This window comes from Mesoplodon densirostris, chromosome 4 (assembly GCF_025265405.1).
Source record: "Mesoplodon densirostris isolate mMesDen1 chromosome 4, mMesDen1 primary haplotype, whole genome shotgun sequence".
NCBI lineage: Eukaryota > Metazoa > Chordata > Mammalia > Artiodactyla > Ziphiidae > Mesoplodon > Mesoplodon densirostris.
This window is the reverse complement of record NC_082664.1, coordinates 178,925,389-178,951,065: the sequence shown is the minus strand read 5'-3', so window position 1 is coordinate 178,951,065 and position 25,677 is coordinate 178,925,389. Positions and strand designations below refer to the sequence as shown.

The 25,677-nt window shown below is 42.2% G+C and overlaps 2 protein-coding genes and 1 long non-coding RNA gene across 3 annotated transcripts in view; 2 read left to right on the top strand and 1 right to left on the bottom strand.

Moving 5' to 3' along the window:
- Window positions 1–3,541: 3,541 nt before the first annotated feature.
- C1QL3 (complement C1q like 3) lies at window positions 3,542–10,807 on the top strand. The gene is made up of 2 exons (XM_060095483.1): window positions 3,542–4,129; window positions 10,097–10,807. The coding sequence occupies exons 1-2, from the start codon at window positions 3,542–3,544 to the stop codon at window positions 10,274–10,276; spliced, it is 768 nt and encodes a 255-aa protein (XP_059951466.1). The 3' UTR covers window positions 10,277–10,807.
- A 1,999-nt stretch (window positions 10,808–12,806) lies between these two features.
- PTER (phosphotriesterase related) overlaps window positions 12,807–25,677 on the bottom strand; it is a 63,422-nt gene continuing 50,551 nt past the window's right edge. The window contains exons 4-5 of the mRNA XM_060095484.1: window positions 19,948–20,088; window positions 12,807–13,698 (exon numbers count right to left, since the gene is read on the bottom strand). Of these exons, the coding sequence (XP_059951467.1) occupies window positions 13,488–13,698; window positions 19,948–20,088 (352 nt within the window). The 3' untranslated portion in view covers window positions 12,807–13,487. The remainder of the gene's footprint in view (window positions 13,699–19,947; window positions 20,089–25,677) is intronic.
- The window catches only part of LOC132487737 (uncharacterized), a 79,374-nt gene continuing 74,222 nt past the window's right edge, over window positions 20,526–25,677 (top strand). The window contains exon 1 of the long non-coding RNA XR_009531674.1: window positions 20,526–20,618. This is a non-coding gene — a long non-coding RNA (uncharacterized LOC132487737). The remainder of the gene's footprint in view (window positions 20,619–25,677) is intronic.

Genomic DNA, 25,677 nt, shown 5'->3' with positions numbered 1-25,677 from the left:
ATAAGGGCTGAAGCGTGAGTAACTTTCCAAAGAAGCTTCTGGGAAATTCAAGCAGTGAAAAGTGGCAGGAACCAGCCATGAGTTCATCTACAACCCAGGCATCCCTGAAGATCTTGGGGGAACAAAAGAAGTTTCTCCCAAAGTATAAAACTTGGCGGGACATTTCTGGAGGAAAGGAAGGAGATGGATCATTTAAACTTCCTTCACTCAGAAGCCAAATGTCCATGCACTGTCGAGGTGTGTACACTCGCTGGAAAGCCTAGGGTCAGCCATGTGACACGGGGGATGGTGTCCTCGCTGTGAAGGATGACTATTGAGCACCAGTCCAAATCTCAGCAGAACTTTGAGATGTTGGAGCCCTCACTTGGAAAAATCAAGCTCTGCTTTGGCATTAGAGAAAGTAGAAGGAGGAAAGCCTGAATTCCTGGGAACAGTACCGCAGGTCTCGGGCTGGGCTGGGCTGCGGTGTACGGATACTGTGGTGTAGAGGAAGGTGTACCAGCAAGCGCATGGGATGACCCTGCTTCTACTCGAGACTTATGGGTCTCAGTCTCACTATCTGCCAAGCGAGCAGGTAGAGACTTGCTTTCCAGGGTCCATTCTAACTCAACAATTTCAGCCTTGATGGGTTCCTCTAGGAGCTGAGGCTTCCTCCATGTATCTTGAGGTTTTTGATGAGAATTTATTTATACAATTCTACCTTTAAAAAACCTTTCCTTTTATCCCCACTCAACCCTCCTTAGCCATAGAGAAGTCTTATGACGTTTGATAATTTGGTGTATCAGGGAAGAGCCTGTTTCATTAATATATTACCCTCCACTGCTGACACCATGTGTTACCATTTTGTACCCCCCTAAAGAAAGGTGACTTTGAGAAGCAACCCAGAAGAGATTTTAGGAGAACAGGTGTTGTAGCCAGGAGAGAACTTATGATGTGTTTGCTGCTTAAACACGTGAAAATGATGCAGCTCGTGTGAACAAAAATAGTGTGAAATATACGTGTAATTATGCCCAAGGTAAAGACACACGTTTATAAAAGCACCCCCCGCAAATAAAAGTTAAAGGTTTGAGAAGTGAGAAGGACTGTGTCCCAGTAGCAGGAGCAGGGCCTGTGTCAGCATCCAGAGAGAGGGAGAATGGAGAGCGGGGAGACCAGGGCTGGGCTGTGCCTCCCAGCCCAACGCGCCTCAGTGGTGATTCTCCCAGGAAAGACCTGACGAGCTGCTGACATTTCTCTTAGAAGAATCAATGAATCTTTGTTTCCTCCTGCCTCCCCATTTGACCTTATTTTGTTCTGAAACAGAGAAGGAGGAAAGAAAGAACTGAACTGGTGGGATGGGATAAGGGGGTATAGGCAGAAAGCCGAGAGGAGGGGATGTCCGTCCGTGCTGTGGAGCCCACGGACCAGACCACAGGCCCCTGGTCGGCGCCGGGGATGTTATTGTTTGCTTGTTATTTGTTTCTGCTTCTCATTTCAATTCTCGCCCTGGTGTGTAATAAGTCACCATCTTCCCAGCCATCATCCCCGTATTGACAAGCAAATGTCACCCACATTTGACTGACATCCGTTGCTCCTGAATATGCAAAAGTATGATTTACGAATCAATTCTACTTGTTTATTTAAAGCCGTTCTCGTGTGTCTTATGTATTTGTTGGTGGGATACCTTGCCTAACAGCTACTCCGGGGGCTTTCCGTTAATATTATAAATCCAGGCTGTTCCTTCTCCTGTTCGCCACCGGCAGATGGGAGCTCTTCTCTCTCATATTTTGCTTGTGTTCCCCCTCCCCCAAGACACATGCAGGAGATGTGCTCTGAAACTTACAGGACTCTTTCTATATCTTAGGAAAAGATCTTGCTCAGGACTTTTGTGAAAGCTGCTTGCTTCATCTGAAGACTTTTGAAGGCATCTTGACAAGTGCTTATTTCTCATGCATGTGGTACCTTTAAGGAAATGCAGCTTAGGTCAATGGCTGAATCTCCTGAAAGGTTGCTAGAACTGTAAGCCTGTAAATAAGAGTTCGTATGTATACACTCACCATCTGCAGCGTTAGTAAAAAGAACCAACCCTCGCCTGCTTTTATGCGGTGGGCATGTTCATTTAAAATCATTGAGAAACGGCCTTTGGCTGTTCAACACACCTTACTGTTCTCTGGGAAACATCTTATTTCATTTTGGGAGGCTGGTGAGGAAAACCATAAGGTTAAAAAAAATCACATCTACCATCTGGAAAATTCTAGAGGGCTCTCCTTATATTAAAAGTGGCATTTTGAAAAAACACCTGAAACGCCGATGGTGGGTGAGCCATTAGAGAAATACTGTTGACCCAGCCACCCTCCTTTCAACCTTCAACTGCACCCTCCAACTGGGGCTGCAGGCAGTGGGGAAACAGGGGACTTAGGTGTGACTCTTGAGTGCTGAAGGCTACAGCACGTCTGTCTCACTCCCCACCCCAATCTGTCCAGCGAGAGCGCCGCCATCGGCTGGGCTCGGCAAGGGAGTATTCAAAATCTCACTGTTCATCCATGTGCAGGGGGGGGGGCGTAAAAAAAGAGAGGCCGAGGGGGGGAAAAATCCCACATTGTCAGAGCAATGCCAAACTCCCTTTGAGTGGGATGAGCAGAGCAGATGCCGCAATGAGATGCCAAAGCGGCTCCCCTTCCTCTGCGCCTTGGGTGCCTATAAATTGCTCCGGCGCGCGTTTGTCAGCCTCCTCTTCTCCTGGCAGGTGGTACCCAGGCAGAATTCTGCGTTCAGTCTCGCTCTCGCTCCGCTCCCGGCGGTGAGGCTCTCGCCGCTGCCCGCCAGCCCCTCCGCTCCAGCCCGGAGCCTCCCCGAGCCGCCGGTGCCCAGCGCCGCCGCTCCGCGCCCCCGGGGGGCGCCTGGCCTGAGCTTGCGCGGCCGGCGCGGGGTTTGAGGGATGCGCATCTATTAGAGTTCTGGTGGTTGCCAACGAGGAAAAGAAGAAAACAGAAACAAACCCAAAAAGGCAGGAGGAGGGCGATCCCAGCGAGCGAAAGAAGAGGAGGCAGCAAAAGGCAACTTCAGACGGAAAGTTGGTGCGAACTGGCGCAGTCGGCAAAACCCGCAAAGTCGATCGCGGGCGGCGGCGGCGGCGGCGGCGGCGGCGGCGGCGGCAAAGTGTGAGCGGCCCCGGCGAGCGCCAGGGGCGGTGGCGGCTCTGCCCTCCCGGGGGCCGCGCCGGCGCCGGCGGCAGCCACAGGTGCGAAGGGGCTCGAGGGCGGCGAGAGGGCGCCCCGCGCACCCCACCCCCTGCTCGGGGACTTGCGCGCAAGTCGCCGGGCGTCCGAGCTCCCTCCCCAGCCGCAGCCTGGGCTGGGGGGGAGCGAGAGCAGGCGAGGAGCGGCCGGCGCGCGCCCGCCCAGGGGACTCGGGGTTCGCAGGGGGCTGTTTTCGGCTCTGAGGAGGTCCCCACCCAACCTTCAAAATTTTGTCCAAAAGCAGAGAAGAGGATCGCCCCGCGCTGAGCCGGCTGGTGGGCAGCAGGAGGCGCCTGATCGCCGCCGGGGCGCTGGGGGTGGTGATGGTGCTTCTGCTGGTCGTCCTCATCCCGGTGCTGGTGAGCTCGGCCGGCACGTCGGCGCACTACGAGATGCTGGGCACCTGCCGCATGGTCTGCGACCCTTACGGGGGCACCAAGGCGCCCAGCACGGCCGCCACGCCCGACCGCGGCCTCATGCAGTCCCTGCCCACCTTCATCCAGGGCCCCAAAGGCGAGGCAGGCAGGCCCGGGAAGGCGGGCCCGCGGGGGCCCCCCGGTGAGCCCGGGCCGCCGGGCCCCGCGGGCCCCCCGGGCGAGAAGGGCGAGCCCGGCCGCCAAGGCCTGCCGGGCCCTCCCGGGGCGCCCGGCCTGAACGCGGCCGGGGCCATCAGCGCCGCCACCTACAGCACGGTGCCCAAGATCGCCTTCTACGCCGGCCTCAAGCGGCAGCACGAAGGCTACGAGGTGCTCAAGTTCGACGACGTGGTCACCAACCTCGGTAACCACTACGATCCCAGCACGGGCAAGTTCACCTGCTCCATCCCGGGCATCTACTTCTTCACCTACCACGTCCTGATGCGCGGAGGGGATGGCACCAGCATGTGGGCCGATCTCTGCAAAAACAACCAGGTGAGCGCGGGCAGGCGGCGGGGAGGGCGGGGAGGGAGCGCGGGAAGGTGCAGGCGAGAGGGAGGAGACCCCGGGCATGGGGGTGGGAGCCTCGCTCCCGGGAGCCGAGAGCGAGGGGCAACGCCGTTCCACCCCGGGAAGGCTAGGGTCGTACGCCAAAGAGCGCCCGGCAGCCTGGAGACGGTGGTTCCCGAGCCCGGGACCTGCACTTGGTGCGCGCGACCCTCGAGGGGTGCAAGCCGAGGTTCGGTCCCCGGGACAGTTTGTGCACCGCGGGGAGTCCCGGAGCAGCGAGCGACCCCCGGCTGCGGGGTCCTCAGCCGTGCGGGGTCACTGTCAGTCCCTGGCGGGGATGGGAGGGCTGGGGGAGTCAGGAGTGGGCGTGCCAGGGTGACAGACCCGGGGCAGAAAGACCGGGGCCCAAGGGAGAAAGAAGGGGCGTGAAGGAGTGAGTCCGAGCCGGGCGCGTCCAAGGCCGAGGCAGAACCACGGGGCCGGCGGTCGCAAGGTCCCTGCGGCGTCCCAGCCCCGGGAAACTCACAGATAGTCAGATCCGAGATGCAAAAACTCTGCTTTAGATTTCAGCCGAAGAGGGGGGAGATGTCATGGGTGCCGCTAACAAAAGGAAAAGTTGAGACTCCGGGTTTGTGCCATAAAGCACGCTCGCAGACACCGAGCCCAAACTCCACCGGCTGGAGGAGGAGGGCGCACGGGCAGGTGGTCGGGAGGCCGGGCGGAAGAGCCCAGCCCCGGGGCTCTGGGCCTCACTGCCAGCGAGCCCCAGGGCGCCTGCGTGAGGGTCTTTCCAACCCAGCCTTTTGCTCACAGGCAGCAGTGGCCTTGGCCTTGGCTGTGAAATAGCCTCAGATCAGCCCTCGGCCAGAGGACCTGCTCTCCTGAGCCGAGACGACCGGCGCTGCCACAAGGGCCCCTGGTCTGCAGTGTTATGCTGGGGCCACTTCCCCGTTTGCTTGAGAAATTCGCGGTCATTGCAAAACCAAAGTGTGTCCCATCTCTTCATCGGGGGAGGAAAATAATATTTGTAATTACCTCAAAGTGTAATCAGACCCTCTGCAAGCGCTGAATCAGCAGCCGCTGGGGGAGACCTTGCAGCCTGCAGTCTGGGTTGAATGCTTGGGCTTCAACTTTGTTTATTGGGTGGTCCAGGGAGTGGCTCCCCTACCCTGCCGTGGCCAGTTGTGATTTTACAAGGGCTCTCCGGCTCAGGTCACTTCTCCCTTGAATTCAGACCTTTCTAGCTATAACCCAGGTTTCTATTCAGCAACATTAAAAGCAGACTTTATTCCAAAGTCCTAATTCACAGTGTCAGAATTCTTCCAAAGTGAAAGACAAATACCCTAAACGTATAAGAGGAAGGACAAAATATCCTGTCCCTCCCCCTACCAACCACCCCTCACTTCTAAAGGAATTCAGAAGTAAATAGCTTAAGGGACCCTAAGGTCACATAGAACAAAAAGAGGAAAAATGGCCACCAGGAGGCACTGACAGGGTTGTTTATTATAGTTATTATGCATGAAAATAATATTAAGATAAATAAAAATTATTCACAGAGCAGTGGGATAGTTATAGGTAAATGGCTAAAAAGGCCATGACGCATTGTACAAAAATAGAGCTATTGTGTCACCCTAACAAAATGCCTTGTGAACAGCCCCTCAGCAGGCACTGATGAGACACCCATTTATTTACAAATTGGCTGTCTTCTGACTCAAAGGTTAGGTCTGGCAAATACTATCAGGCTGGAGAGATTGTTTTTAGAGGTATTAATTCAAATAGAATAAGATTCAAGTTTTATCCATGTATAAAAACACACTTCTTTAAGTATGTGGAAATTGCAACTGCATGAAAAGCTAGGTAACAGTACACTTAAATTAGTTTAAATGTTGATGCTGAAGCCCAGGTAAAGATTCCAAGAAAACCATTCCATATATGTGTTCTATGTGCATTTTGGTTTTTTTAATTTTTTCATTGTTTGGAGTGTAGCATGCTTCTTTGTATCATACTAGCATGTACATTCTATGAGGATGGAGGGGGAAGGGAAAAAAAAGGCACAACAGCTGACCTTAAAATGTATAATGCTTTTCATTGGCATTATTAAGCTGATACTTCTACAAAAGGTGAGCAACAAGTTATTCAGAAAAACAAATAAAGTAGAAAACAATATATTTTCGAGTTCAGCACGGACTGTTTTGCAAAATGGTTATTACAATATTACTGTTAAAGAATTCTATATCTAGAATAGGACTGTTTTGTAAAGTCTGGTCTGCAGGCGTTGCAAATGAGAAATCTTTAAAAATCCTTCTTTAATTAATATTAAAGAAAGAGTTTATCCCTGATTTTCAATTTTGCTCTTGTCTGATCACTTCTTAGATGGAAGGCAGTTCCCCCCTCTGAGCTGACCTACTTTGTTTTCATAAAACAGAAACTCAGAGATCCATGTCAGCGTAATGTTCTATGGATTAAGTGGATTTGAGAAGCACAAAAAAAATTAAACTAAAAATGCATTCACTCTAGGATAGAGGAATGCCTCTGGACCATAACCACATGAGAACCATTTTATTTATGCTTTGTGTTTGAATGCAGGATCACAGATGGAAACATCAAAGGCCAGTAAATTGACCTGATGCGCCACTTAACCTTTTGTTTATGATTCCACAGAAGTACAATGAAAATGAAATTATGAGAGCATCAGTAGCGATTAATTAAATTAGCAAATGTTACCATAAATATTGTCTCTAATGATAAACCCTCCCTAATAAGATAATGCTAAGGCAGCATAGCCTATTACATCCTCACAAACACAGCACTAAAAGGACCACGGTTCTCATATTCCCCATAAAACCATCAACCTAATTTTAATCTTACCATGTCTAAAAAGCCCATGACAATGCATATTAAAGGCAAAAGTTGGACTCAAATAGCTTTCCATAGAGACTGGAAATATTTTTTTTTAATGTTTGTATACATTTAGCAGGAAACCTGGATAAAAAATACTGCTATTTGAATCCAATCACTATAATACCACTCTAATAAGCCACTCTAATAAAAACTAAAACTGGCTTAAGGTTAGAACTATAAAATAATTAAAGACTAGTTTTTACTCCAAGAATTTATTAGTTATGGCACCATTGAACATGACATATACTGGAAACAAGACAGTTTGTGGGCTGTTATTCATTTATTAGCAAGATTAATGAAATGTCAAATGAATTATCTTTTTAGGGGCTGTGAAATGTGCACTAAAGATCAGCAGAATCTAAATAGTTAACTTATGGGATGGAAAGATATTAGAGTACATTTAGGTAGAAATGGGTATATCGGGCTAAGGAAAGGATGCATCATATCGTCAGAGAAAATGCTGAAATCTGTGTACATTTAGGAACATGAAAATAGCCTCCAGGGTGGATGCATTACTTTCCTCAATAGTCTTATGGCTTAAAGGAAGAATTGTTGGAAGTTACTGGGCTGGATACTACAGCTTGAAATTTCAAGTCCCATTATACCTTTAGAGTATGATCAGGTGAGCAGGCATACTAAAATCACGCAAAGTACTCTGGAGTATGGCAGGTATTTAATTGGGAGAGTCTTATGGTTAAAATCTTAGAGAATCACTTTCATTAAAAAGCAATCACACTGGCTTTAACCAACAAAGGAAGTGAAAACCATAAGGGTAACCTTCCAGTCTGTGGGAACATAATAATGCATTTGCAGGTTTTTGTGGTAACACCTACTGAATAAATAATGGTAACAATTTTGTGGGCTTGTGGTTATATCCCATGGAATAAAAATTGCATTTTATATATAGATAGATAGATAGATAGATATTTAAGACTGTTGTCTCTAAATCAAGTGATTTTAATGAATCCCAGTTCCCAAATGCCCTCATGTAGAAAACAATGTTAAAGCATAATACCCATAGAACTTAATACTAAATACCTAAAGCACTAAATAAAAATGTGTGTCTGGTTATTAATCATAGGTGAAAAGTATATCATAGACTGATAATTAATGTATTACTAATATAGCTAATTAGTATTTTAATTTTTCTCACCCATTAAAAATCCACACATTAAAAAAAATCAGGTCCTAAGAGTACTATTCTTTCTCCTTGTAGATTTTTTCCCCTGAGAACTAATGACTAGATGAAATTAATGAATCAAAGCATCCAACTCCTATAAACTAGTGATTAATTCCTAGGAAATATTATGACATTAAATTGTATTATTACTTAATGGTCAAAACAGATCAACTCACTAAATTGGTGTGTACGTTTAAGTCAGTGCTTGTGAGCATAATTATATTTTGCTTTCATTTTATTAGGGTCAGTGCAATGTTAAGCAATTCTGAATCTTTTAAGCCCTTTTCTCCTTTTGCTATGTGATATCCAGGAATAAATTTTTTAAATACTACTCAAATTACAAGTTCAGCAGTGTCAAAGAGTCTTCTCCTTTTTTAACATTTCAGCATTAATGTGAGAACATACCACATGAAAATTTAATTTGAAAACCAGTCATTTACATTTTGAAAGAAAGGCATGGAAATTCTTGACTTATGTCTCATTTCTCTCATTTTGCCAAGTGATAAAATCCCACATATTGCACCCCAAGTCATGCATTATTACATAGTGCAGGTTTACAAAACCACTAAATCACTTGCTGTGTTATTCGGAGAAATATCATTACAGTGGAACAGAAACAAGCCACAAAGTAGATGTTTTACTGAAATAAATCAAGTACAAGTCTGCCTATTGAAAAATTTTTTTCCAAGTCAGAATCAAAATATAGCTAAACGGATATGAAGCCTAATTGGAGTTGAGGATGTGTCAGAATGTCCATATTACTTGATATGATGGGCAATTGGACTGTTTGCAAATGTCTGTCGGCTCACTAATGAGATCACAGGCTCACCCTGAGTGGATTAGAAGCAAATCTCCATCCTCAAAGCAAACCACACAGTTAGAATCACCTCAATATAAAAGGGTATTCAATGAGATCATTCCAAAAAATTTAGAAATTTTAGAGACTTCAAATTATAGAAATGTAGTTCCTTCTATAACTTTTAGATGTGTTGAAATTAAATAGCTTATTTACGTACACACATCACAATTAAGTGATAAAAAGGCACAGATAGAAAAAAGAACTCTGAAGACTTTTAAACCAAAGATGTTTCATTGAGTTAAGCTTCGGGTACAGGGGCTTTCCCTTGAATTAGATTTTGAAAGCCCCAAATCGAAAGGATTTTTCTTTTTTTCTTCCTGTATAGTAGAGTTACAGGAGTGGGATTTCTTTGAGTCTGTAGGTACTGTGGATCTCTATTTTCTAATAATCATGGGGACCAACAGAAGTTTGGATTGAACTTCTGTACTCAAACAGCTGGGTAGGATATTGCTGCTTGGCTTTAATTAAAATGCAAAAAATGACCATTTCAAGAAGTGATTGGGCACAGAGTCACAAGGAATTAGAAAAAGTCATGATTTAGGAAGAGAATAGAGTGGTATGCATTGTTTACAACATATAGTAAAAAGAAAAACAAAGACTGTTCGAATCACCTTCACAAAAGCACTATTTTCTCCTTTCCAATAACATAGTCGAAACTGTTACAAAGATCTCCTCCTAAAGCCCCAAGGCCAAGGTGGACTTGGCTGTGCTAAATTCAGTGCCCTGGCAGCTAGTCTGCTTATGATGCTGTGTGAATGGAAAAAAAAAAAAAAAGAAAGAAAGCCTGAGCTTTGTGACCACCTAGAAGGGTAGGATAGGGAGGGTGGGAGGGAGGGAGACGCAAGAGGGAAGAGATATGGGAACAGATGTATACGTATAACTGATTCACTTTGTTATAAAGCAGAAACTAACACACCACTGTAAAGCAATTATACTCCAATAAAGATGTTAAAAAAAGAAAAAGCCTGAGAATTCTCTCTCACAAATTCTAATTCTTGTCTGTTTCACGCAGGTGCGTGCTAGCGCGATCGCCCAAGACGCTGATCAGAATTACGACTATGCGAGCAATAGTGTGGTTCTTCATTTGGAGCCAGGAGACGAAGTCTACATCAAATTAGATGGTGGGAAAGCCCACGGAGGAAACAACAACAAATACAGCACATTTTCTGGATTTATTATCTATGCTGACTGATCATGCAAAAACTAAGCTTATTACTCTGAGTTTGGACGCTGGATTCGTATGGCTAATGTCAGTGAATCGAGGACCCCAGGGGATGCCGGATGCGGGGCACCTCAGCTGTGTGTATGTGGGGAATTCAAATGCTACCTGACTCACATCTGTATACTCAGAAACATTATGTAAAAAAAAATATTAAAAACAAGATAAGCAGATGTTGATCCACTACCGCCAAAGCAAATCCTCCTATTGTTAGTGTCCATGTGAATGAAGTCCTATATAGATCACAAATTTTTATAGAAAAATCTAAGACACTGAATTATTTCTTCAATATATATGATACTTTGGTGTACTGTGATCTTGCTGCTTTTATCCATATGTCAGCTTTGGTTCTTGTGAGTTTACCTACTTATTATGATACTCGGGGTCCATTCATAGAGTGGGGAAGAATGATTTTTACCCTGCAGGAGGAGGTCTCGTTGACATAATGCTGCTTGTCCCCAAAGAAATTGTTTGCCTTGTACTCCTGTTAACCTTAGAGCTAGACCTGGGAATGATTCAACTTTAAGCCTTAACCTGGAATTTTCTGGATTTGAGGGAATTCCCAAGCCTGTGATCATGTTTCACATTCTTTTTCTTAGGAATCTTCTTTCCTCTCTTTTCGGGTGATAGTCTTTAAAAGTAGAGATTGAACTTGTATCATAGGATTACCCTCTAAGTGTGTAAATGTGTAATTACGTATGGTATTTAGAAAATCCCCCTGTGGCCAGTTTGTCAATAGAATGCATTTAGGTTTACTTGGAAAGTCAGAGAAATTTATTCTTTGGTGTTAAATCAGACTGAGGCTTTTGCCTTCTTTGGAACAAAAGATTATACGTAACCCGATGCATATAGGTTTAATTTGCACTGGTGCATGCGTCACCAAGGGGACACTAAGTAAGGCCTTCAAATAGTTACTACAAGTCATGGCCTGAGGTTATTTCAAAATGAACAATTTCACATATAACCAATACGACAATAAAGTGTATATATTTTATACAAATACCTGCTACATATATATATGTATGTGTACATATATATATGTTAGATGAAATATATATATGGCTTCATACCGTAGGCACAATGGCTGTATAGCCCCAAAAATTTAATTTAAAGAAATGTACGTGTAGGCACACACACAAACATGCATAAGTTATTTGACTTATTTTGGATTGAAATATATTTTGGAAGACAAAAATATATGGAGTAGCAAAATAATTTAGATGACTTCTAAGAGTTATCCAGAAAATTAAATTTTATTAGGTTAAAATGCCCCAGAAATCATGTGTCTGTAAATTAGGTCTGTGGCTTCTTTATTACCATATGCCAATCAATACTTTCACTGCATTCTGTGGCCGACTGTTACTGTTAGGACTGCAGAGACGAAGTAGCTGTCCTTTGCAGTGTTTATGAAATATATGCATTTGAATGAGCAATTTTTTTCTTTTTTCTCAGGTGGACTGAAGCTGACAGTAAAGTAGATTTTGAGAGTAGCGTAAATCCTTCCTCTCTGGTTAAAGTACACTGCCAAAAGCCATCTCTTTAATCTAAGAAAAAGATTTAAAATGCATGTTGATACATCCTAACTATCAGACAACTTCCACTATTACAATGAAAAATCTGTTCCACTCTCAGGTGCCTTTGAAGACTCTTTGAGAAGTAGATTTCAAAAACAGAGATTGAAAAATCTGCCTGTTTTACTGGCGAAGGACATTTGCATTTTTTTCATTTAAAGGAATTAGTTTGTTCTGTTTGGCTCATTCCTCTTGGATACTTTCTGTTCTAATACACAGAAAGCTTGATCATCGTTGATCCGTAGAAATATCTTTTATTTAGCCAACCTCAACTTTCCAAAAGAGTTATTATGCCTGGTGTTCCCATCTGAATGTGCTGTTTGCTTGGTTTAAATGCCTTGGTCTGAGTAACTCTCATGATTTATATGATTAAAAACATGTAAGCCCGTTTATCAAGAATAAGGACTAATTCTATTTGGCCTTTCTAATACGTAAGATAACTCATAAAGGAATTGCAGTGGATTTTATTTCCATTTAACAGTATGTATTTATCAAAGAGGAATTAGCAGTAAGGGTTTGGAGATTTTTTTTTTTTTTTAGGTAACAAATCATAGTAAAGGATTCAACCAAAACATTAGTTTATAAACAGCAGAACACATGAACTAAGAGTTTTAAAAAGGCTTTATTTACACAAAACATCAGGGCTGGGTGTCTTTTAAAGAGTTGGCTCTAGAATCAGACTGTCACTTCTAATAGATCTGACATTTTCTTCAGATAAGTAAACATTATTTTCTCTGTTCAGGCCCAAGGAAAGAAAAATAAAAGGTAAAGGAAATAGAATATATATAAGGCAAACATTTCTCTTTTTTTTTTTGCATTCTATATTATTAATTAAATTGTGGCCTTTGTTATTATAAATGTAATGATTCATTAAACTATATTATGTAATATATTTTGACTTTTATGATTGAATTTTTATAATTGAGTACTATGTTATGTGTTCATGTCCCCTTGTACAAATTTTTCAAAACACAACAAAATTTATAGGAAAACTGGATACCAGAAAGCCACAGGCAACAAAACTGATTTATTATCAGTATATATAGATAGGTGAACAGCATATAATTAACCTTCCACAATATTTTTACCATTGTGAATTTGTAATTATATTACAGTATCTTTTGGAAAAAAAGTCTCAAAATTCGACTTCCCTTGCTGCAGAAGCTATTTTGAAGTGCCATATTATTCATTAAGCATTAATTAAAGAACAGCAGGATAATTAGAAGAATCATCAATATTACAAGAAACATTAGATTGCTCCAGAAAGGGGTAATTTAACTAGAAACACTTTAAATTTTCTCATGGAGTGCTGGTGATAGATTAAGAAAACAAAACAAAAGGAAGCAAAACTCCACTAAGGGGATGTAGACTGTAAATCATTGTTTGGATATGGGTACTTCTGTCTTTATTTTGTTAAGGAAAAACAATAGGGCTTAATTAGGCTCAGTAACTCTCTAAAGGTACAGATATAATAGCCAGTTTCTGAGAAGGCAATAAAAAGGAAATGCTCTGTCAGTCCAATGTAGCTCTGATTAATATCTCACAGTGGGTTTGAAATCACTGTCTGTTCCCTGCAAGCTTTATACTCAAGGTATGAATTCAGAACAACCATCCTATTTGAAAGTTAGCCATTGCTTGGGGTTCTCTATCAGTATCTTATCAAGTGCAGCCTCAGTTATACCTCTATACAACATTTTAGGAACAATGTTGGTAAGTATATGAGAATAGCCGTGACCTCCGTATTTCGTCAGCCGATGCTTCGTATGTATGTCATGTGCCATCAGAATTCGATCTTCATAGCCCTCATCCACCAGAAGACGTACCCTGTGAAAAATGTTAACTCATTATACGGCATCGGTCTCACGTTTACAATTTTCAGGGTGCTCTAAACTTTTTACTCATAAACCTATTGTGTTGTCATAAAGATACCTCTTCCCTTGGCCTGAGGTTATTTCACGTGTTAGGCACGTGTCCTGGGAGACCCTTAATAAATACTGTGTGGTGATGATAAAGATATTACCGCATCCTGGTAGGAACATGATCCTTATTCCCTGCACACAGAAATTCCTAGCTTGTGATATTTATGACAATGCCTGGCAATCCTGCATTAAAGACAGATTCTAACAGGATGTGCCAGTTTGAATAAATGGCCACTTTAGCATTTTATTAAATAACTTTATTCTGGATTTGTACCCAGCTCTCCATTCTAAAATGCCTCGCTTAGTCGACCCATTTTTCAGATTTCATTCTCTCTGTCTCTCCTTTTTCTCCTAGCAAATAAAATCAATGACTGTGATTAAAATAGGGAAACAAAAGGAATCTTTGTACAAGTAAAACATTCTGAGAGTAAAATCAGTTGGTTTGAAAATGAAGGGTGTATGATGAGCTTGATAGTTATTTTTTTAAATTAATTTTATTGAAGTCTAGTTGGTTTACAATGTTGTGTTAATTTCTGTTGTACAGCAAAGTGACCCCATTATACATATATATATATTCTTTTTCATATTCTTTTCCATTACGGTTTATCACAGCGTATTGAATATAGTTCCCTGTGCTCTACAGTAGGACCTTGTTGTTTACCCATCCTATAGATACTAGTTTGCATCTGCTAATCCCAAACTCCCAGTCCCTCCCTCTCCCACCTGGCACCCCCTTGGCAACCACAAGTCTGTTCTCTATGTCTGTGAGTCTGTTTCCGCTTCGTAGATAGGTTCATTTGTGTCATATTTTAGATTGCTAGTCATTTTTAAAAGGTCAGTTATGGTCCCTCTGCACTAGTCCTTTTGAAGCCGATGGGAATTTTGACTTAGTAGTAGTCTGGGAGCATTGGATTAAATTGGCCAATAATAATTTCCTCTTTCTTCCTTCCATTTCATTAAGATTGCTATAAATAATGAGCTGTTCCTTTAAATTTATAGTCAGTTGACTACAGAATGGCTTCCTGCCTATTGTCTAAACATCTAATCCTCTTGGCTTTGTTCAGTGCTGTAATCTGTAATGTGAGTCGGTCACCTCTGACAGCCACCATCTGTATAGGTGTGGACTCTGGGCAGTGTCTGCCGTGATTTCCATGGGTCTCTGATGGCAGGAGATGCAGCTTGGAGACCATGGCTGTTCTCTGGCATTTTCTGTCTTGTCTTGTGGATCCCTAGTTTTCCAAATGGATCTGGATGGATGGGCAGTGCCTTCCGCCAAGGGCTAATTATTTGAAAGGTATCTTTTTTGTTTCAGTGGCATTTCTCGGCATTCTAGTGCCTGAGTCATATTTAATAACTACTACAGCAAGCAAAATGTGGGCCAGTACATCAAAAAACTTGAGCACAAAGCCTTGCCCTCTGAGAATATACATTTTAAAAGAAATTATGCTTAAAGATTAGACCTTATGTTTGCAGGCCAAAGGAATGCCAGAAAAGAGCCAACCTGGGTGTTTTGTCTAGAAATCTGCATTCACCTCCCATGTACCTCATGTGCTAGCTGTACCACCATCATTATTTGCTTCTTTCTTTCTTTATTTTTATTGAAGTAGAGTTGATGTACAATAGTATCTGTTACAGATGTACAGTACAGTGATTCACAAGTTTTAAAGGTTATACTCCGTTTATAGTTATTATAAAATATTGGCTATATTCCCTATGTTGTATGATATATCCTTGTAGCTTATTTCATACATAATAGTTTATACCTCTTAATCCCCTACCTCTGAATTCCCTATATCCCTACCTACCCCTATATAGGGGTAGGGCATTATCTGCCTCTTTAAAATTTGTATAATGTCCAAAAGTCCTGATCTGAAGTTACTTTTGGAATGAACTCTCTTTAAGGGAATTATTTAAGGCAGTTATATGATCGTTTATGAAAAAAGAGAAAGATTTGACAGATGCATGCACAGTGCTGAAACTTAGTGTGACAAACCTTGATCTGCAACTGAAAAGGAGTATCACCTTACAGGAAATTTTAGGGTACACTTTCCCCTGTATATTTTCTGAGCATTTCTCAACATTTTTGTCTCTTTTCCTTGGCTGAGAAAAAGAGATATCTTATTACTACAGAGGCACATTTGTGTAAACAAATTCCTGTAAGAGGCCTGTGCCATATCCTGAAGCACAAAGTCACTGAATGGTTCAGTAGTAAGGAAAGACACTCCTTTCAAAACGGGAACCCTTAGAACTCATTAAGTCAAGAATCTGGAGACTAGTTATCTCATGAGAAAGAGAATGTTCTGGCTCTAGAAACATAATTATATCCTGACTATCAAGAAAACTGCCTGGTCACTCCTAAAATAAGAGATCGTCTCACATGCTGCGCCATTGTGTAGAAGAACAGTATTTAGAGAGAGACCGCCAGAAGGAAGGAACCACTACAGATGAGAAGACAAAAATCACAGTAATTATAGAAATACAAATGAGTTAATGTTTTGCAAACAAATATTAGAGAGAGACTACAAAGTGTGAAAAGGCAGAGATATAATAAGATGGAGAAATGGAGCATAAGATTGAAAACAGGTGTTAGACACAGACTTTCTGGTGCTGAAAACCAGAGGTAGGCAGAAGCGTGCTTCTCTGTTCTTGCATGTCAAAGCTTTAAGATTACTGAGGCGCAGAGAAGGACTACTGATGAATGATGAAAATCAGGTGCCCAGGAGGTAGGGACAAGGGGATACACACACAACCCAAAAATCATTTAGTAATTACCGTGAGCTGTACTTGAGTCCAGGGACTTAATGCATGGTTTTAATTTACAAAGATTAAGGATGCATACATACACAGATACATAGATATACACAAACACACATGCACATATATATACTTTCTGATGTATTTCCATACATCTAGAATGTTTGCATTTAGCTCAGTGAAAGCTCATATCCCCATAGACCTCCCTCTTCAGATTCCCTCTTTTATTCCAGGTCTAGGAGTGTCATGGAAAGCATAGGGGTGGAGAAGATACAGCTCTCTGCCATAAACGGGCTTAGAGAAACAAAGCAGGTCCTGGGAGCAAACTTCCTATTTCCAAGATGAATTGTAAAACGTGTGTTGAGGGCATTCATCAGGAAATCATGGTTCCGAGGTCATGAAAGATGAGAAAGGTCTACACAGCACCCCATTTTAAATTCCAGAGAATATTCACCTCTGAGTATGGTCCAAGCTAGTAGGGCTCTTAGGAAACCTGTTGCCTGTATTGAGTGGTACTCCTGGGCAAGGAAATTAAAATCATAAAACAAAACAAACAAACAAACCAATAAATCTGTTATCAAAGAACTGGTTTGAGTAGTAGAAAAAAAATAATAAAAGGCCCTAGCGATTCTGGTCAGAACAGTCAAAGCAGTTTGCTCATGCAGAGCTGAGTGTCTCCATATTTATATATAAAACTCCTGTAACATCAATCAAGTCTCTCTGATGATATTAAACCTGAAGCCTATAGATCGACTTCCCAGGGGAAAGACCCTCAGGAGGTCTCAGCTGTGGCCACTGGCTCAAGACCCCCCCACCCCAAACCTAATGTACATGTGTTCAACTCCTGCTGCTTGAGCCTCACAGTTTCTGGACATCACTTCTCTGCTCCAGTTTGGCTTTTACTCCCATTCCAACCAGTTTTCTACAGTCAGAACCCTGTTCTGCTCCTTGGCACCATGGAGAACTACTTCCACTCAACCTTCCTTTTCCCACTCTGACCAGGAGTTCCATCCTTCTACGTTTTCGCTCACCTTCTTCCACGATCTATATTCACCCACTTGCTTCAAGCATCCAGGGATTTTCCCCTGCTATGTTATTCCTGGACATCTCTCCATCTCTCTCTACACTTTCTTCCGTCCAGCTTGGACCTCGTGACCCTCATCTCAAGCCCTCCGTGGTCCCCCCAATATCAACCACGCTTTTCAGACAGAATCCCAACCCTCAAGCTCTCTGTCTCCATCTTCTACTTCTACTCACAAAACTTCTTTGGTCCTACGACCAAAACACAAAACATTTTTTAGGAAAATAATCACCAAATCATGCACATTGGTGCCAATAGACAGTCGTGCAGTCATGATCTCCGGCTCCGCTGGGTCTTCCACACAACAGTATCTCTCTCATTCATTCACCATCCACGCCCAGCCTTTATCCTCCTCTACAAGGGCCTGCCCTGAATCCATTCCTTCCTTCTCAGGAGATGACCATGTCTCCTGCACAGGCGCCCTAGAGATCACACGGGACCATCTGTCCTCCGTTTCCTGTTCCTCTCACCAAAACACTGTTCTGCACTCACTCCATTACCTGCCTCACCTGCTCTCATTTCCATGGAGAAAGTATACTTCCTTTCAACCAACTTCCTATTGGCTGCCCAGATTCCATCTCTTTGTCTCCTTAGGAGCCTTCCTCTATATCTCTTAACTGTCCAGATTTATTTTAGGTTAACGTTGACCACTTCCATCGTCTACCCCAGACACTCAGCTAAAAACCGCATATTTTATTTCATATAAATTCTATAATAACCCTGTAGATTAGGCACCACTTCCCTGCATTCACTCTCTCTGTCTCCTAACAAAACCTTCCTTTGGTCCTGTCTGGACTTCCAGCTCCAGCCCTCCAGCCCTGCTCCCCTTTACGATCAACCTTCTTGAAAGAGTAGCCTCTGTCCTCTTCGTCACCTTCTGCTCGTTCCTCAAGCTCTTTCTGCCAAGACTTCACTTACTGACTGAAATAAAAACTTCCTGGGCTTCCCTGGTGGCGCAGTGGATAAGAATCCGTTTGCCAATGCAGGGGATGCGGGTTCGAGCCCTGGTCCAGGACGATCCCACATGCCACGGAGCCACTAAGCCCGTGCGCCACAACTACTGAGGCTGAACTCTAGGGCCCACAAGCCACAACTACTGAAGCCTGTGTGCCTAGAGCCTGTGCTCCACAACAAGAGAAGCCACCGCAATGAGAAGCCCGCGCACCGCAACGAAGAGTAGCCCCCGCTCGCAGCAACTAGAGAAAGCCCGTGCGCAGCAACGAAGACCCAACACAGCCAAAAAAAAAAAAAAAAAAAACCTTCCTGATTGTGAAATCCAATGGATACTTTTCAGTCTTTATCTCACTTGATATCTGCCACCTATTACAAGTGTTCAAGCCCTTCTGCTTTAAGTATTCTTCTCCAACAACTTTCATAACAATGCGTTTCCCTGATATTCTTAATGCTTTGAAAATTTCTCAACCTGTCTCTGAGGGTCTGTTCCTGAGTTCATCCCTTAAGTGCTGGTGGTCACCAGGGCTCTGTCCTCATTCTCCTCTCTGAGTGATCTCATTCATTCCCATGCTTCCAACTGTCACATGCAAGCCAACAATGTCTAGATTTATGTCCAAGTCTCTGTCCTGAGCTTCACACCCTTATCCCAGGGCCCCACCGGATAGCAACACGATATTCCCAAGATAAAGTCATCCTGTCAATCCCAAATCTATTTCTCCTCCCACATTCCCTAACTTGTTGCGTTCAGTCTTCATATCACCATGTAACCACGACAAACCAGGTAGCATCCAGCCTTGACTCCCGAAATTTTCCACTTGGTTGCAGAGAATGAATTGTACAATTACTTGCTTTCACCCACAAAATATTGGACAATTTTGAGAGGTTGGATTTTATATAATGTTTGACCTTTAGACATTATACGTGTAGCCTGTAAGTTGCAGTCACCTCTTTAGTGAATATTTTAAGTAAAGCATTTCAAAAATTCATTATAGGAGGTTAGGACCTCAGGTGTGGTCAACCTGAGAAAGAAACAGCTTACTTCATTAAGAATAAAAAGAGGGAAATGTCTTTTGTTCTTTTATTGTCCGAGCAGAGATTGAGTATTGTCTGTATTTCTTATCAGCTGCCCATCTGCACTGAACTTCTAAGGCTTTGCGAAGCTTTCGCCTACTTAGGCTGATTCATTTTCTCCTCAAAATAATATATAGAGATTTGCCTTCCTGAAACAGCATTGATATGTTTTTCTCTGCAGTCCCTGGGTCTGCCTGCTTACTGTTTTCTGAATCTGTGCTAATACCCACCCAGATAAGAAAATCCAAAAGAGGTGGTAAAAGGAAATACCATGAGAGATTTCATCATGTTTACCTTTTAATTCTTTTATTATCATTGGGCATGTCAATATCCGGGTTGAACTGATAATGGAAAAGTTCAGTACCAAAGAGGTCATATTCCAAATAACAGCCAAGTTGAGCAAACTCCAGTAGTTCCTTCTTGTCAAGGAGAGTCCTAGAGACAATAAGGCAGACATATTGTTACTCTTAAGAGCATATTTTCCAGGTACTTCCCTGGTGGCCCAGGGGTTAAGACTCCAAGCTTCCAAATGCAGGGACGCTGATTTGATCCCTGGTCGGGGAACTGAGATCCCACGTGCCACATGGTGTGGCCAAAAACAAACAAAAAAACAAGAGCATATTTTTCACATATACAGATTCAAAGTTTTAAGCACACTATGTACTGGAATGTAGTTGAAATCAAGGAAAAGAATTTTTTAGTTGGCTTTTATGATGTGACTATAAAATAGTTCAATTTGTTACCAGAAATTAGGGAAAATTCCCATCCAAAAGGGTGTTTTCCCATCTCAGGGACTTGGGAACCATAGACATTTTAATTATGCTGCCATCTCCAAAACAATTTTGTCATTCTTTTTCAGAATTGTCTTCAGGATATGCTCCGTATTCCTTTGAAAATCCTTAGTGGGACTGCTGTGAACTGTGGAAACTATCAGAGGAAATTTGTCCTCAGGACTGGAGAATTAGGTGAGTAATACTGATCTGGATAAAACAGGAAGCCAAGGTAAGGTAACAGGGCGATTTTCTTGTGAAGATCATAAAGCTGTTCTAAAATTAATTCCAAAGCATATGTGAATATCAATTGCAATTTTTTTTAAAAAAAGGAGGGGCAGTACTCCTACAGATATTTATGTTTTGGTGTGTTTATTTTTTAAACAGAGTTTATTATTTTATGATAATTTTATGGCTATCTTCTCACTTCAGTAGAGATCATAGTAAAAATATCACTCTTTGTAGGACTATGTAAATGAATGGGAAAAGGAGAAAAATATAGGATGAGTGCAGGCTACAGACAGAAGAGTCGAGTCTGGAACAAGAGTAGATTATCTCAAGAAATTGAGACTCTAACAAGTAAAAAGGATGCCTAAAATTAACTCCCAAAATGCCATCGTAGAGATTCAAGCACAGAGAGAAATAGGAAAGAAAGAAAGAAAAAATCCTACTAGGAGGCAGTATGGAAAAAATGTGAAGGAAAAAATACACCTCATTAAACATTGTGTGAAGGTAGTTAAGGACCTAGAGGAAGGAAGTGATTGGGATCCAAAATGGGCTTGGAGAAGAGTTGCAACATCAGATAATCCTTGTCTTATTAGGGTTTTATCCATTCTGATATCCTATTCCTTTGCAATGCCAGGATGCAAGGATTAAAGCACTATTGTATGTCTATAAATCTGCTTCTAAGAGGTCAGAAGTATTTTCAAAGCCTCTCTTCCAAACCCTAGGAGGACCATTTAAGCCTCTGTGTCCGAGGGTGAGAGGATGCTGCTGTCCTGGGCTGCTGCCGGAGAGTTGGTCTTGACTTTCACTCAGCCATCATATCGTAGCGGGCTCCTTTTATTCTCTTCACCAATTTAGCGTAACTTAGAGTTCACGATGTTGTTTTAGGCAGGGAGGCTAAAAAAGTCTTTCCTTTATGCTATAAAATGCACATTAGCTCTGTGCTACCTTCTATTAATACCACTCCTTTTCTATCTTCTTACCATGGAGACCATCTTTGCTTCCAAAATTACTAGGCTAAAAGAATATGTGTTTTACTATAGTAAACATATTCTGTTTTCCCCAAAGAACCCTGCTTAAAAATGAAATATACACAATTAAAATAACATAAGGGGGAAGAGGTAAGTTTAGTATTTTTTTCCTTTTCTAAAATTTTTTATTATTTTTGTCTGTGTTGGGTCTTCGTTGCTGTGCACGGGCTTTCTCTAGTTGTGGCGAGCAGGGTCTACTCTTCATTGAGGTGCGCGGGCTTCTCTTTGTTGCAGAGCCCAGGCTCTAGGGCGTGCGGGCTTCAGTAGTTGCAGCACGTGGGCTCTAGAGCGCAGGCTCAGTAGCTGTGGCACACAGGCTTAGTTGCTCCACGGCATGTAGGATCTTCCCAGACCAGGGCTTGAACCCATGTCCCCTGCATTGGCAGGTGATTCTCAACCACTGCACCACCAGGGAAGACCCACTGCTACATATTTTATCCTCAAGGACATTTTCCAGAATTACATTGACTTTGTGTGCACATTGTGTTTTTTAATTTTTATTTTGAAATGTAGTTCCCTCCCTGCAGTACCCTCAAAAACTGCACTTGAAAAATGGAAGTTATCCAAAAAGTAAGAAAGGAGTACTTTGTGGAGGTCTTCAATCGGTAGCTCAAAGCATAACGACATATAATAGACAGGATTTGACCATTACAGTTATTTTGGATATTTCTAATAATATGGTCAGAGGAGGAGAAGGAACTATATTAATTGCGACCATTGCTTACTTTCTTACTAGGAGTCCGATGTTGCTCTAAGCCTCTTACAAATATTAAGTGGCATATATTAAGGGTCTTCTATAATGAGGTCCTTTCTCATGAAGTTCAGACTTGCACACCTAATTGCTTGCCATCTCTACTTGGATGTCTAATAGGCAGCTCAAGCTTAACATGCCTTGAACTAAACCCCTCATGTCCTGTCCCAAACCAGCTGCTCCAACTAAGTTGATGGCAACTCCATCCATCCAGTGCTCAGGCCAAAAATCTTGGAACTTTCTCCTCTTTCTTCCTCTGAATCACTCTACATCTAGCCCATCAAGATAGACTTTTGGTTTGACTTTCAAAATAGGACCAGAATCCAAATATGTCACCACCTCCCCTGCTACCCTCCTGGTCCAAAACACCTTCTTCTCTTGCAGGATCCCTGCAATAGATTCCCAAGTACTCTCCCTACTTCTCTACCTTTGCTCTGTTACAGTCTATTCCAATATAGCAAACAAAATCTATCTACACGTCTAAGTCAGATCAGGTCTCTCCTCTGCTCACAACCCACCAATAGCTCCCCATTTCCCTCCGAGAAAAAGCCAGGGCCTTAACAGTGGACCACGAGGCCCTGAATGATCTTCCTGGATGTGGTCTTCCAAAAACCTCATCTCAGAGAGGGATGGGGAACATAGGCATCCGGATCTCCAGATGTCAATTATATATAAATCCTGCCTGTATTGGAAATATTATCGGAAGAATGGCACCATAGGCAGGGATCACTTTCTAGAGGGAGACGAACATGTTCAATTAGATTCATCTACACATGTAAGTTTCAAATGTAAAATCCCTGGGAATTCTTACCCTGTAGAACAGCACATAGAAGGGAGTGTGTCTTTGAGGGAAATGGTCCCTCTGTAAAACACTCTTAAAAATTTCACAGTCATATGTAGGGGAGAAGATTTCAGAAAAGAAGCAATTAAGCTGATATTTTGACCATCAGGAGAATGCAGTTTAAAAAGGAGGCAGACAAATTTGCTGTCATTAAAAAGCCAGGATAAATATACATACACACACATCTACATATATACACATACATATATGTATGTACATACATACATACATATTATTATTATTAGTGACATTTGATGATGCGACACACCCTCGATAACTGAACATTAGTGTGAAGGCAACTAAGATATGAGTGCACTTAAATTCTCCCTGTTGAAGGAGGAAACATAGTATAAAATCCATGGGAAAAAGTAGGTCAATGATCAGACATACTTTTCAGAAGACAGCCCTGAAAATAAAATGAGTTTGGTATTAGCTATTAATGAGGCGGTAGGATGGAGAAGTAGGTGAAGCAAGAAAATAAAACAATAATCCTCAGGCCAAAAAAATGGCCCTATCTCATTTAATCCTTACAAAAACTACATGAGAAAAGTATGATCGTCCCCATTTTATAGATGAGGAAACTAAGTCTCAGAAAAGCTTGTAAGTCTCAACTTCCCAAATGAGGAGGTGGTGAATAAATGCAAATTGCATTCATCTTCAGATGTCAGCATCTACGTCAGCACCTACCTATGGAGAAATACACCCCATCACAAAAGCATCTCACCTTGCACCGTGAATGTCTAACAAGGTGACTTAACTACATTAAACTGACATTCAGCTGGATGACTTCCAGGGACTGTCAAGGTGCTACTGAAGTTGCATTTATGCATGTGACTTTTTTTTCACTTGGAGAAAGGATTGACCCCAGATGTCAAAATGGTACCAGGGGAAAATGTACTCTGCTTGACGTCTGTCAGAAGAGGATTAAACGGAGGTCCTGCCCCTCAATGATCTCACAGCACTTCTTATAAGAGCGAAGGTGTCAACCGCAGCCAGTTTTCCTCATTCCATATTCTATATCCATGAATAATTATATTCGTTCTTATTCCAGTCTTCCCCAGCCTTTAAGGTATATATCTTTCACCTCTTGCCCTACATAGTCAATGAGGTGACTCTGAGATGCAGAAGAGCTACGGCATTTCACCTGGAGAAAGTCCCTTCTTCCAGGTGCATGAAGTTGATTGCAATGTCATTTGTAAAATATCCTGAGGTTTCCCAAGAGGAAGATGAGATGTTTGAATCAAGTATTTGTTCTTGTTATTCATATTATATCATTTCTTCTGTTGCATGTTTGACACTTTTGCTCTTCAACCAGTAAACAGATTCTCTCTATGTAAGGAACGGGCTTATATTTATGACAAATATATTGCTGTTAACTAAGAAAATGGTTCTCTGATGCCATTTGGCTATCTTCATTTTCAGAATATGGTTATCACGTACGTACGTGTTTTAAGGCCAGTACTAAAATGCAAGACAGTTGATTCTGTTTTTCAAACCTCTTTATATTCTAGATCTGATCCAAGAGCTGAGGGGTGTAGTTTAATGTCAAAATGCACTCTGAGTGGGAACAAGGAAGTCTGTGTGAAGAGATAATTTAGAGAAGGATCTTTGCGCTCTCTGGGAGGCAAGAACTAAGAAGCAGAGGAAAGGATATAACACGTGGTGTAATCAAGATGATGACATTACCTAACATTTGTCTTGGGTTTTTACAGTTTCAAAATACTCGCAAACACATGATTTCATCTCATACGTTCAAGCCCACCTCCATGAATTAATTCAGCAAACATTTCCTGTCTTGTGCTATCACCTACCCCGTGCTAGCCTTTGTGCTAGAAATACTCCTGTGAATAAGAAATTTAACCTGCTGTCCCAAAAAACTGAAAGTCTAGGGAAGGAGATAGATATTTAAATTAATAATTATAATTAAATGTGTTGAAAGCTTTTTATAGTACAAATACATACAAAGTATACTATGAGAGAATCATGAAAGAGGTGACTCCTTTGCGTTGAGTCTTGAAGAAAACTATTCAGATGTAGGTTGGTGGGGTTTAAGTGTCCGGTGAGGGATGGATAATCCAGAAGAACACCTATTGAGAGGTAAAAGAGCTTGTCATTTCTAGAAGATAAGGCTGTAATTTATCAGAGCTAAAGTGCATGAGGGGAGACGCATGTATCCATCCATCCATCCACCCACCCACCCATCCATCTAATAAGAAATTGTTGATCATCTACTTACTACGAAGTATGAGCCGGGGAAGAAAAGACAAATAATACAGGGTCTGGTCCTTCAAGAAGATCAGTGTCTATTGAGGAAAAGAGACATGGAAACACATAATGGCTTTTCAGACCTTACCAAGTCTAAGAAAGTACTACTAGGAACTGGGGTGACACAAAGAAGGAGATATC

What these genes read in the sequence shown, in the direction of transcription:
- C1QL3 (XM_060095483.1), top strand. Translation starts at nt 3,542, where the DNA reads ATGGTGCTTCTGCTGGTCGTCCTCATCCCGGTGCTGGTGAGCTCGGCC. An exon ending in ATCTCTGCAAAAACAACCAG is followed by an intron (nt 4,130 to 10,096) that starts GTGAGCGCGGGC and finishes TGTTTCACGCAG; the next exon opens with GTGCGTGCTAGCGCGATCGC.